The sequence below is a fragment of the Crassostrea angulata genome, chromosome 4 (assembly GCF_025612915.1).
Source record: "Crassostrea angulata isolate pt1a10 chromosome 4, ASM2561291v2, whole genome shotgun sequence".
NCBI classification, from domain to species: Eukaryota; Metazoa; Mollusca; class Bivalvia; order Ostreida; family Ostreidae; genus Magallana; species Magallana angulata.
The window spans coordinates 36,027,883-36,041,604 of record NC_069114.1 but is presented as its reverse complement, the minus strand read 5'-3'; the positions used below and the strand labels follow the sequence as shown (position 1 = coordinate 36,041,604).

Sequence of the window (13,722 nt, the reverse complement as noted above, 5' to 3'; positions counted from 1 at the left end):
ATACTACTACACCAATAAAAAGCTCTTTGAAGATTTTCGGTATCTGTTTCATTTTAGAATGAATCAATAATTATCAAAAAAACTAAAAACTTGTGTCTCTTGCAACTGATATTTTATTTCCTTATACGCCATTAAAACAGGAATTGAACACATGATCCACACACAGTCCTGAGATGCAGCAATTACGTAGGAAACTCGTACAATCGGTACTAACATTAGTATAAAAAAAATTACCAATGTTACAAATACAAAATATGACACATATACCCGTACTGAAATTTATGAAATATCAAAAACTCCAGTCTGTTTACCTATTTAAACATAAGCATTCAATTAAATACGATGAAGTTGCATGGCAACCAAAAAAAATTAGTAAGTCTTGAACTGGTTCACCGGAAATGTAGTTCAAGGAAATGGTCTTTGGTTTTGAATGAGCCCCACGTGTTGACCTTCTGGTCAGTGTTAGGGGCAGCCACCGTGTCCTCTCTGTTGTGTCCGTGGTGACAGGGTGGGGGTGGGCGAGTCTGTCCGTTTTCTTTTGTTTCACTGCCACTAAAGATTAAAGAAGATTTTAATTCTCAATATTTCGATAAAATGCCAAACGTACTTAAAGAGATGAAAATAAATTAATTGACACAAACAGATGGAAAAGTTTTTTCTTTCCAAATCGTAAAAAGACATATCTAAAATAGTATATATTTGGATAAAATGCTGTTTAATAAAATTATATGTAATCATAAAATGTGTAGTTATTTATTAATAATGTACATATATGTAGCGTAAATACAATAAGTTAACATTTACCATGCGTGGACTCCATTTCTACACTCCTTACATATGTCTTTCACCATCTTTAAAATTCAGCTTACTGCTCTGAAATTGGTTAAAAGATTTTGATTAAATCACCAAGTCGCGACATTTATTGGGTATATTTAAACAGTACGTGACTTGCCTCACATTATGTCAGCAGTTCAATGAAAGTTTTCCGACTCACTTGGCTATTTATATATGAATCATTACGCCAGTCATAGAACAAAGCACATCTTGTTCTACTGTTACCGTCTCATAACTCCAGATAATTAAGCGGCTTAACAAGAAATGCTGCTCTGTTTCATTTCCAAGTATTAATAAATACACTCGATCTAGGGCGAGGACATGTAACATTGTATACGTAATACCCTTTCTGTGCTTCGTGGCCTAGCGCAGGTGATTGAAAGACGGAAATAAACTTCAGAAAATATACTTTGTGACCCAACGTTCAGAAAATATACTTTGTGACCCAACGTTCAGTCATTCAAAACCAAACCAACCTTTTTCAGTTCTAATTCATCGTCCTCAGATCATAAATCATGGTTCATAATTTTGATAAAAAGGCTTTTATATTTTGAAAATTTGTTCATACCAAAAAAATAAAGATTAAAAAAACCATATAATAAATCAATTAAAAAAGTTTATAGATATAATAGTTCACGTAATAATTTTCTCTAAACTCTCTAAATTTTAACTTAATTTTCATAGAATCTTCTGAATCATCATAGGTCCTATGGGTCACTTTTCGAAAGAATATTTAAACCCAAGTGTCAAAATTCAAATATTTTTTTTTAAATAGAAAATTATGTCAAAATTATGTTACTCAAATATCAAACATATATTTTTTTCAATTTTACATTTCAAACAATGTAAAAATGTTAATTCCCGTTGTTTGACGACCCTCTCCTTACCGACTGACCTTCCACCACACTTAATGAAGACTCTACCATCCGCCACTGACCAGTGTGAACTGATCAGCTGGTACATGTATCTTTCTAAAATCAATCTTAAATCCAAATATTTTTGATGAAATTTGTAAATTAAAAGTTGCTGCACCGAGAGTGCATATGCACTTACCGTTCTCTGCAAATGAGTCCCTCTTCTCGAGCATCTGTTGTCTAATATAAATGCTATAATTTTTTTTGTTTAGATCACGTTTAAAAGATGTTCGGCAACTTCTAGGTTTATCATCAATTGTAAGAGTATACATCATCGGAACTTCTTGGTAGTTTTCCTATCTGTGTGCTCGGTGCACGCGGCACGTGTCCTTTCATTGGTTGGGATTAATAGGTCATGTTTACGTTTTGCGTGAGAGGGTTCAAAGTCCGCATTTCAACCTACATTCGTTTTTTGAGGGGAGGAGGGGGGTGACATATATTTATGCTGACACAATACATGCAATTCAGATACAACAGTTCAGACATATACATTTAATACTAAATGTGAAATTTATTAATATATTTTTAGCCAGCGGTATGATAGAATACGGCAAAATTCCGGAAAAATCACTATTACAATTATTAGTTACATTTTACAGTGCGAGTTAATATTCCGGTATACTTTTAGTACTTTTTGGAATGCTGAATAAAAAGAAAAGGCGACACGTTTTAACTTTAGAATTGATGAAGTTGATAAAATACGTAGTTATCTGAATGGATGAGAAACAGGTAAATTAAATCATAGTTGTGATCTTCAAATACAAATACAAATATTTTATTGGCACAAACACAATTACAATAATTGGCAAAGGCCCAATGAATATATAAGAACATCATTGTATGTTTACAATAGTTGCATGTACAGTATATATATTTTTACTGATCTATATAGATCAGTTTAACATTTCCTTAGTCTAATTGACATCTGTGTTCAAAGCAGTCATTAATAAATTTAACAGTAATATTTAAAATAGTATGTATTTCACTATTTAAACATACATGTAAAATGTATCTTTCTTTGTCCAAGTTATTGGCAATATTTATTTTACTTATCTTATAAAAATTACTAAAATAGCTGGTCCTTAGATGAGAATAGGCTTTACATTGAAAAAGAAAATGAGTTTCATCTTCAATTGCACCAGTTTTACAAGCATTACAATATCTTTCATTCCTAATTGTGGCATTATATCTACCACTTTCTATTGCAAGTTTATGTGCACTTAATCTTATTCTACTAATAGAGGATCTCTCAGATCTTTTCCTGAGTATATCAACATAAGGACTTCTTTTTCTCACATATAATTTTTGAAAAAATGAAAGTTTTTCAGAACTAAAAATTTTTGATGATTGCTCTTGGATACATTGGTCAATGATTCTTTGCTTTATGTTTGGTAAAAAGTGTTGGATTGTGCTTTTATAATTATTAATGTTTGAGAATCCCAAATTGTCTAGGATGCCATAAATTTTCTTAGTCCAGGAATTGGAATTGATTGTTCCCTGATATAATTTAAATGCCAAAGAATTAGATGTTATCAAGTGATTCCAATATTTAATGCTTGAGAATGAGATTTTAGACCAAAGTGGTAACCTGTTTAATTCTGCCAAACAACCAGCATTAGATGCTTTGCAATGTAATCCAAGTATATCTTTAAGAAATTTTACATGAAATTTTTCGATAACTGAAATATCTTTCAATGAGAGATCTACTCCCCAAATTTCACAACAATAAAGAAGTACAGGAAGTACAATAGAATCAAAAAGTTTTTCTAAGAGCTTACATGGATTATCAATACCAATTATTTTTTTCAAATGTACAATAATGGAGCTCACATGGGCTCAATATCGCTACATCGTGTCATAAGTCTTTTTTGTCGTCTTACTTATAGACAACTGACCACCCAACCTTTTAAAATTGATTAAGATCGTGACGAGCCCCTGTGATACCATAAGAGCGGAAACAGTCAAATATGATATCTACGACATATATCCATATTGATACCATAAACATAAAAAAAAATTAAAACATTAATGTATTTAACAGGTCCAGTACAATCTCTTGATTTAGCTATATAGCTTGAAAAAGTTATATAGCTTTATAAAGCTATTCAAAATAGCTTGATAAAGCTATACATGTACAGTTTTTGAAGCAAATATTTATTGTAAGAAATGAACAAAAAATCGCAATTAACTTGCTACTCATATTTGCACCATTCTAAAATTGACCACAATTAAAGATAGTTTTAACACTGCAGCTTTTAAACACTTATAAGCAAAAGATATATTTCCATTGTTTGGGGAACTGTTTACCACTTTGCGTGCAATGAGGCGTGGATAAGTATGATTTCTTCTCATTGTGATAAATTATTACCAATCAATTATCTTGTTTACCATAACTGACCTCCTTTATATTTCATTCAAGAAGTAACTGTGTGGTCATGAATCAGTTGCCCCAAAACTTTTAGTGCAAAGTCTCTTAAGGAGACGCAAATTGATGAATATTCTTTACATGCATTGTTCACAGAACAGTTCAAAGTTGAAAACTATCACTGGACTAAAGTGCGATTTTTTATACATACTGATAAAATTACAAATTTAAGAAAAATGTATGACAAAATAGCTAAATGAAGCTACTCTGAATAGCTTAATAAAGCTATTTAGCTTATTCAAGCTATATAGCTAAATCTGGAGATTGTACTGGACCTGTTAAAGGTATATGTGGCGTATTTGGAGTAAAATTTTTGACATGAGTTTTAGTAAAAATATACATCATGCTTCTTTTAATTAGACGTTTCACAAACTTTAGCCCTGTAACACATGTTCTTTCTTTAGTTATTTGTCTCTAAACTTTGCTACACGTCTGATGAATATCAATGTGATCGGCCATTTGTAACGCCTCTGCGCATGAGTGCCGGAAAACCTAGTACATGTATTGAAAACACGATGGAAGAACAGTTTGATCACAAATTAGAATCACGATTTTCATGTCTTAAATGAGATAATTCTTATATCAGATGATACCTGAAGCATTTTTCTTCTGTTATTCATTAATCTGGAACGATTATCATATAAATTGCTAATTATGTGTTATAAAGATGAAACACTATTTTAGCATCAACGACACAGTAATATGAGTGAATACCCCTCTCCTGAGGGATGCATGCATGTACTGAGATTGTTTATTTATTCTTTATTCAAAAATTTTTTTAAACGAAAATCCACTTGTTGTTCATAACTTATAAAGTAAAGACATGGCCACATGGAGCACGTACGAACCTGACTAGCAAAACCCTTACAACTTCATGATAAAAACTTATTAAACTTAAGTTTAATTCGGCTTTAATATTCCTATTCCATCAATCTACATGGTCTCCAATGACAATCTTCCCTTTGTTCCTTTCCTTGTCAGTCTGTCTGTATTTTCTTTCTTGGCCAAATCTGTCAAACTTAACGGTATTACGGGTATACCTATCTTTCTCCTCGTCGCCATTGTTGTTGTGATAGACTGAGCATGGTATCACATGGCCGATTTTAAGACGGGGTTTATTCAAATGCTGTATTTATTGTGGACGCCAAAATAATTATAAAAATTATTTATTAATTTCTATATCTTTTTAACCTGATTGATATAAACTGCATAATTTATTGTGAAGATATATCTTTATATAACATATTTAAAATAAATAAATAAATCAAATATTTCTTAGCATGAAAAAATACGCCACATATACCTTAAATTGAAAAAAGTATATGTTATCTGTTTACAATGAATACAGTCAAAGTGAGCTAGGCCGTTAATGTCAAAACCGTATTTGTAATCTTTTTTTTTTGTTTTTTGTTTGATTGATAGATTTTGGATGCTTTATTTCTATTACATCAGCATACTGGAGTGTATTTGTTTCTTTATGGAATTTGGTTTTGTTATATTTTTGTTACCTATTGAGAGGGATTAAAAGAAGCCTTTTGGCTGGTTTCTCAATCTTTTTGTACCTCAGTGCATTTTCAGTTATTTGTAAGTTGTAAACTGTATTCATTACTCATTAGCAATGTTTTATAATTTTATTCTTGACAAAAGACAAATACCCAAAAAGGAAGAAAGTAAGAAAGAGCTCTAAAGTAAGAATTTTGATAAAGTTTTTTTTTCAATATTTCAAACGGTTTTTTTTTTCTTTATATCAGTCACAACTTTTCAGGCCTTTTCGACAAGCAGAAAAGTAACCATGAAGGTATAATGTTAATGTAGGTGTCAGTAACAACTTCACTTTTTTTTTTTAATAAACTTGATATAGGTACATTAGAATTTGAGCTTAACTTTATAAATACAATGTTACCATAAATAATACAACTGGAGAGACATTATAGGCTGTATAATGATAATCTAAGTTTAAGTTGATGGGAAACAACTCTATTTTTTAAAGATTTTTCAACAGCTGATGATGTTTTACATTTGAAGTGTTTTTCCAAGCTCTGTTGAAAAATATCATGAAGTTGTGATTGTCTTAAAAATAAGATCCAAAATTTATTTTTGAGAAAAGACAAATTGGAATTCTGGAATAGTCAGTTGATAAAGTCAAGACATTCCTAAGAGCAGTATAGCTTGAGCTTGCTTGCCCTTATTCACCATCAGTGCTTTGAGCTTCTTTTGCTGCTGTCAATGTGTGCTAGTTTAGCTGCCCTTGTTAGTTCAAAACAAGGAAGGTCATCTTATCAATATGTGACCAAACTTTAATGATGAATATTGAATTTTACACTGTCATAATTTATATGTACTGGGGTATACCCATTCTATTTGTTCAGCTAATAAAAGCAATTTTATCTGTGATAAAAACTGGGTATCTTTTTTTTTTAAAATTCAGATAGCCCTTTGCTGATTTTATCTTGATGTCTGCAAAAAAGCCTCAATCTTGCAAAATCATTCCCTGAACTCCCACAGATGTCAGCATGGATACGGACTCTTGTAAAAAGAAAACGAACCAAGATAGTTCTCGTGGGTCTGACGGTGACATTCTCCCTGGCACTCATCCTGATGGTGAAGCTACAGAGTGATACAGAGCAGCCAGTCACAAAGACACATAAAGTCATAATTAGAACGGAAAACGCGGAATCTACAACAGTGACAGAAAGACACAAAATGGCTATTCTGGTTCCATTCAGGGACAGATTTGAAGAGTTGTTGGAGTTTGTGCCATACATGCATGATTTTCTGAATAAGCAGGGAACAGCTCATCAGATTTATGTCATTAACCAAGTGGATGATTACAGGTTTGGGCTTCTTTTTTGGGGTTCCACTCTGCAGGTGCCCTATATAGTGACCAGTCTATTCATCTATCCATCTGTATATTTGATATCATTTTAAGAGCTTTTTTAAGACATTTGCATGATCTGATCAGCTTCATTCGATCACAGTTGATTCAACATGAGGCATTCAGCAATTGTCGCTACTTGCACACAAATCATGCTTTGCATTACCTGGTATTTTACTACGGTACTATGCGATAACAGCTTCGTCCAAGGATATTTTTTTTCTGTTTTGATAAGACTGAGGAAAATTATTTTTTGATACATTTACCTTGAGATGCAAACATTCATACAGTTACATACCGTAGTTATTAAAATTACATTTTCTTTCTATGCATAATAATTTTTTTGGAAGTACCAGTACACCTCCACTAACTTCCTCTTAGAAAAATGGAAAGCATTATAATCAAAGTCACAAAGAGTCTCAATTGGTTAAAGGGAAAGTTAAAAGTTGGAAAATACAAAAGTATTGAAATTTGAAGGTACTTGTAATTGATTTTAATCTACCCTAAGTGATCAGTGATTAGAGATGAAGTATACATTATATTTCCTTCAGGTTTAACAGAGCGGCGTTGATCAATGTTGGATTCTTGGAGAGTGGCAAAGACTGTGATTATATCGCTATGCATGATGTGGACTTGGTACCAGTTAACCCTGCCATCACCTACCCCTACCCCAGGACCGGGGTGTACCACGTAGCCTCCCCCGATCTCCACCCCCTTTACCACTACAAGAAGTTTGTTGGGGGGATACTGCTCTTGACGAGGGATGCCTTCACAAGTGTATGAACACATTGCTTTTGAACTGAAATTTGTATCAGATAAAAGACTAGTGCTGCATGCTAACTTTATTTTGGCATTGGAGATAGGTGTATTGCTGTACATAAATTTTAAAAATGTTCTGCAAACCTATGCATGTAAATGTAAATATCCAATGAAGTAATGTAATTTCTTATTTAAGTGTGGAAACTTGTTGATACTAATTAATGCTATATTAAATTTGTGATTATGTTGTGTACATTGTAGACCAATGGCATGTCCAATCGATATTGGGGTTGGGGACTGGAGGATGATGAATTCTTTGTCAGAATGAGGCGACAGATGCTAGAGGTAAGTACATGTACTGATTTATCTTTAGTAATGAAATGTATTTCATCTTATTTTATAGGTGTTAAAAATTCTTACAAATTCAGCCTTTGTTTTCTAGTCAGTTGTCAAAAAGAATTAATTTGGGAGTTTGATAACTTTACTATTGTTCATGATCCTTTAAAATTTTTCTTTTTACAATACTTGCTATAAGGATTTGACATTGATGTTTCATATAAATATTCTTTCAATAGATTGAGAGACCCTCTGGCATTACAACAGGTTACGAGACATTTCGCCACATACATAATCGGAAGAAAAGACGACGTGACACAGCCAAACACTTTAATCAAACACAGGTCTTTACAATGGTTAAATTTAAATACTGTAATTATTGCAGCGAATTACAGAATACCGATAGAGTATTAAAAAGCTTGTCATATTGCTCAGTAGGGTATTGAATTTGGTCAGCAAGGTATCACATTAGGTTTAAATCTGGGTCCTGTGGTTACTCAAGTGTAGATTGTTTTTTTCCATGCAACCCATTCATAGTGAACAAAGAATGTCTCTAGAACACTCTCTCCTATTGTTATTAGGGCCCTGTTCTGTGGGGGCCCTATAGTGATCAGTCTGTCCGTCCATCTCTCCGTCCAGGATCGCTTGCCCAGAGCATATCTTCTCTTCCCTTGGTCCAATTTGGCCCATCTAGCTCATACCTCACTCACAGAGTGTCTATGGTCAAAGGGTGTGCAATAACATTGAATGAAGTTTGTAGATCAAGGGTCAAGGTCATATTGGACCATACAAAAATCCTTTTTTTTTCAGAGCATATTTACTTTTCACTTAGCCCTATTTGGCTCATACTTCACATCAACGGAGTTTTGAGTAAAGGGTGTGCAGTGACCTTAAACCAACTTTCAAGAAATACAGAAATGCATGAAAAATCCTCGTCCGGAGCATATCTTCTTTCCCTTTGCACTAGTCTGGCTCATTCTTCACCCACATGGTCCTTTGATCAAAAAATATGCAGTGTCCTTGATTGATGTTTGTAGGTCAAGTGTCAAGGTCATATCAGAGCATGCTAATACTTTACTTAAACAGAGCTGTTTAATAAATGGCGTGCAGTGACCTTGAACCAAGTCAATGTGAAGGTCATAGCGGATCTCTTTTAATTAGTTTTAGACTGTAGATTATTTCCCATTTGCTTAATCTTGCTCAGATTGAACAAAAATGCCTGTATGTAAGGGGTAATGAGATTGAATTAGAGGCTCTATGCCAGCTGAAAAGTTATAAGTCTAGGTCAAAGCAAAGTTCTCTGAAAATCTTTTCATCGTTTTGTCCATTATTTAAGCGGGGCTCTTTGAGATGGTCACCATCTCATTGTTGTCCAGTTTATTCTATTCATAGAACTTTATAAAAAGACAGCACTTGGTTCTAGAGCATCAATTCTGCTTGGAGTAACTTTGAACTTATTTTAAAAAAATTAATGAAATTTTGGTTCTTTGATTCCTGGTGCAACATACAGCACTTATAGTAATTTTGGGTTATGACTGTTTAATTAGTTCAAACTTTTACAGCAATAATATATGATAATTAACATAGAGGAAATATTCCCAACCAAAAAAGCTTATAATAGGCAAGAGTTTACTAGATATTACTCACTTTCTTGCTGTCGTACCTGAGTAAACACATGACCTAGATTTAAACGTAATGTGATACCTTGCTGACCAAATTCAATACCCTACTGAGCAATCTGACAAGCTATTGAAAACTTCTTCCTATATTCTGTAATGCGCTGTAAGATAATCTTACCTTTTATGTCTTTATCCATCATTGGAAACCGATGTACAGTCTTGCATACACTTACTGTCAACTCGCAGAACTTTTGTCATTCACATGTATATTCCCAAATTCACCAATGAGAAGGCAAAATTCTTAAGTCGTTGAAGGTATGAAAACTACAACATGTTATAAAAACATGCTAGTGTTGACAGATGCATTTATAAGCATAAGCAAGATTCCTCCACACGTGTTGTAGATCTTAAGCTCAATGGAGAAAACTTGGATTGATACACTGTAGAGCAACAATGCCTCCCATACAAAATTTGCACAAAATATAATGCTAGTTTTAAACAAATTTTTTGGAGCAATTCAACTTGTCATTGTTTATGACCTTTACCTTTCCTGCAACCTTGACTTTAGTACTGTAGCTAGATTTCTAATATTAAAATGTATAATAAAAAAAAAAAAAAAAAAAACACCAGACAGATTCAAACTCCAGATCTGTGGTTTTAACCACTGAGCTATGACAGTATTTAACGAAATCGATTGATACCAACAAGTTAACAAAACATTTGAAGCACCATCTTGTGACATAGTGTCTTGAAAAGTGCAAGTGCAGGTGTAGTGATGTACCTTAAATGAGAGAAATTAAAGTTAATCAATGATAGGAGTAAATAAAAAAAATTATTCCTGCTGTCATCATGTTGTCCTGTCAAGTCAGACACTCAACTCTAACATAAAAAAATTGTGTTTTATTATTACAATATCATTATACCATCAGGCATTCAATTTCGAGTACATATATTTCACTGATTTCTTGAAATCTTTGCAGGAATTAAGACACTTGGACAAAAAGACAGGGGCCAGTAATATCAAATACACGATAGACAGCAAAACAGACATCACTGTGGCCGGAGCACCTGCCAAAATCATAAACGTTGTTCTGGACTGTGACCTGAAAGATACGCCCTGGTGTCTGAAGCCAGAGTATCATACTGTATACAAAGCTAAAGGACTAATACCATAGGATTATCTTACTTAATACTAATGAATAATATACTACCATGTACAAAGCGAAAGGGTTAATACAATAGGAGTGTCATCATAGTATCATAGTGAATACAAAGCTAAAGGATTGATGCAATAGTAGTACATGTATCCTCATAGTATCATAGTGGATACAAAGATAAAGGATTGATACAATAGTAGTACATGTATCCTCATAGTATCATAGTGGATACAAAGATAAAGGATTGATACAATAGTAGAACATGTATCCTCATAGTATCATAGTGGATACAAAGATAAAGGATTGAAACAATAGGATTATTCTCAAAGTAAATGTATTAAACTGTGTATAAAGCTAAAGAATGATACTATAGATTTACTCCCCTTTATCCCACTCTGTATAAAACAAGGATAAATGGGATTTGCATCCGAAATTTCACTGTGTACAAAGATAAAGAATCAGTAGGATAGGGCCATCCTTTATAGTCCCAATTTCCTGAATGTGTTGTGATTTATCATCTTATCATCATCCAATACATTGTGTAAAAAGTGGAAATATTAACACTGTCGGACTTGTCTGAATTAAGAGAATGTAAGAGGATGGATTTAATCATTTATAATGATATGTACAGTATGTAACATTGGATTTACCTACTAACTTCCTTGTATCATGGCAGCCAGGTATGAAAAGAATCCTGTTAAAAAGTGCCTTGGGATAAATCCTTAAAATCCTAACATGCTATGGACTGGAAGAAATTCTGGTCCTTATAGATATTTTTCAAAACCATGAGAAGATAGCCAGTATCAGTACTTTGACATAGTTTTGAAAACAACTGTTATTTATGTTAGACAAATGGCAAACATAATACGTAAAAAGCAAATTCATACTGTTTTCTTCCACAAGACAAGTATTTTCATTGTTCAGACAGTACTTCAGATTTTTTTTAATATATTAAGAATATACTTCAACAGACTTGCCCAATAGAACAACGAAAATGCTGTTAAAAACATATAATTTTGTTTAAATCATTTGTTTTATCAGTAAATGTTTATAAGCATATGTTATGGACATGGGATCATTTATTTCAGGAGTATATACATGTCTTATGTGATATCTTAAAGTTTGTCCATGATTTTTCTTGTATGCAAGTTATTTTATTGCATAAAAATGTGCAATATCATGCAAGTTCAGAAGAATGAATGTGTTATTTTATGAATTTTTTAAACTTTTATATAAAAGATAGGTTGAGAGTTTTATATTGAATTTAACACTTTCTCCGGGTACAATTTTATAGCATTATTTCATCAAACATTTTCCAATATCTTGTCATTGTATGGTTTGATATTTATTTTATTGTCACCTTGCACCATGCATGATAGATAAATGACCATGTCATATCATATTTCTATTAAAGCAATGCTATCACTAGTCTTTCTTTTGTACAGATATGTTTAACACAACTACAGATGTTTTCATGTTTATTTGAGACATAGAAGTTTGTGTGGGCCAATTTTTTAATGCCCAAACAAAATTTATGGAGTTAAATGAATAAAACAATTTACTAGTTAATACCACACACACAATAAGTAACTTCAGCCTTTACAGTAGCTTAGGGTCGTAAGCAATTGCAACTTCTCAGACAAGCAGGAAATCAACCTTTATCTGGTCATCCAACCACATAAAATCTCGATTGCAAATGCAGCATCTGAAGCCAGACTGGTACAATTAAGATCTCCATGCATTATCTATGGACTTCTGATTTATGCAAGGCAAAGTATATATGAATTAAGATCTATTCCTGTGGCTATCTGTACCCCTTGTGAAAGTTGTAAAACTTTACAGATACATGTACACGTACCCTTGTTGTTTTATCCCTGAGAAAAGTTATAGTAATAAATCGTATTTCATGTACAGGTACATGTAAACCTTTGCTTTACGTAGATCAGAAGTATTTGTATGACCAGGTTAGTTAGAGGATCGGGTCAGCATTGGAAGCAGATCTTGTGTCCAATCATCTATAAATAGACTCCAATATTCTCATACATTGTACATGTCCAAGACCAACTTTGTTGTCGATATTGACGATATCGATAACAAAATGACAATATTGACATTGATACTGAATTTTGAAAAATGCTAAACCAATAATGATTTTGATATCGACGATATCATACACAACTTATTAATATCGACTTGCACTGATGAAGTTGCAAAATCAATTTTATTGTTGATATCGACAATATCGTACACAAAATGATGATATCGACACTAATAACTTTTAAGGCTAACTTTTTATAGGTGATATCGTACAGAAAATGACGATATCCTTATCAATAGCGATTTTTATAATTGCATTTAAACAAATATAACAATATTATTAAAAATGACAAAATCAACCTCAATATACTGACTCTTATGAATTCTTTTGATATCATCAGTAATTAAATTTAATCAAAACCAATGAGAAGAACGTCTAAATGATGGTATTTAAGGATTTTAAAAATGATATTGTGATCGTCTAGATAGTCAAATCTAAAGATAAGCATGGTACAGTTTTCCAAGTACTTGATTACATTCTGCACAAAAGCAAATTGATATCGATACAGCTTTTGTTGTGTACATATGTCAATCGATATCGTTACGATAACATGATTAATGGAATGCTGTAGTTGTGTACATGTGCGACTTGATATCGATACGATATCAACATAAATATGGACAAATTCAGTTGAGGACAAATAAAAATTGATATTGACAATATCGACGTTAAATATGGACGTTAAGTTGTGACAGCTGTAGTCGT

At 32.6% G+C, this 13,722-nt stretch overlaps 1 protein-coding gene and 1 long non-coding RNA gene across 2 annotated transcripts; one reads left to right on the top strand and one right to left on the bottom strand.

Moving 5' to 3' along the window:
* Window positions 1-230: 230 nt before the first annotated feature.
* On the bottom strand, window positions 231-2,038 carry LOC128181188 (uncharacterized). The gene is made up of 3 exons (XR_008243294.1): window positions 1,888-2,038; window positions 805-873; window positions 231-552 (listed from the first exon to the last, which is right to left on the bottom strand). It is a non-coding gene; the product is annotated as an uncharacterized LOC128181188 (long non-coding RNA).
* Window positions 2,039-2,362: 324 nt separating this feature from the next.
* LOC128180317 (beta-1,4-galactosyltransferase 7-like) lies at window positions 2,363-12,347 on the top strand. The gene is made up of 6 exons (XM_052848309.1): window positions 2,363-2,477; window positions 6,602-7,007; window positions 7,600-7,825; window positions 8,069-8,152; window positions 8,383-8,487; window positions 10,743-12,347. The coding sequence occupies exons 2-6, from the start codon at window positions 6,679-6,681 to the stop codon at window positions 10,935-10,937; spliced, it is 939 nt and encodes a 312-aa protein (XP_052704269.1). The 5' UTR covers window positions 2,363-2,477; window positions 6,602-6,678; the 3' UTR covers window positions 10,938-12,347.
* The last annotated feature ends 1,375 nt before the right edge of the window (window positions 12,348-13,722 follow it).

What these genes read in the sequence shown, in the direction of transcription:
- LOC128180317 (XM_052848309.1), top strand. Translation starts at nt 6,679, where the DNA reads ATGTCAGCATGGATACGGACTCTTGTAAAAAGAAAACGAACCAAGATA. An exon ending in AACCAAGTGGATGATTACAG is followed by an intron (nt 7,008 to 7,599) that starts GTTTGGGCTTCT and finishes TATTTCCTTCAG; the next exon opens with GTTTAACAGAGCGGCGTTGA. An exon ending in AACACTTTAATCAAACACAG is followed by an intron (nt 8,488 to 10,742) that starts GTCTTTACAATG and finishes AAATCTTTGCAG; the next exon opens with GAATTAAGACACTTGGACAA.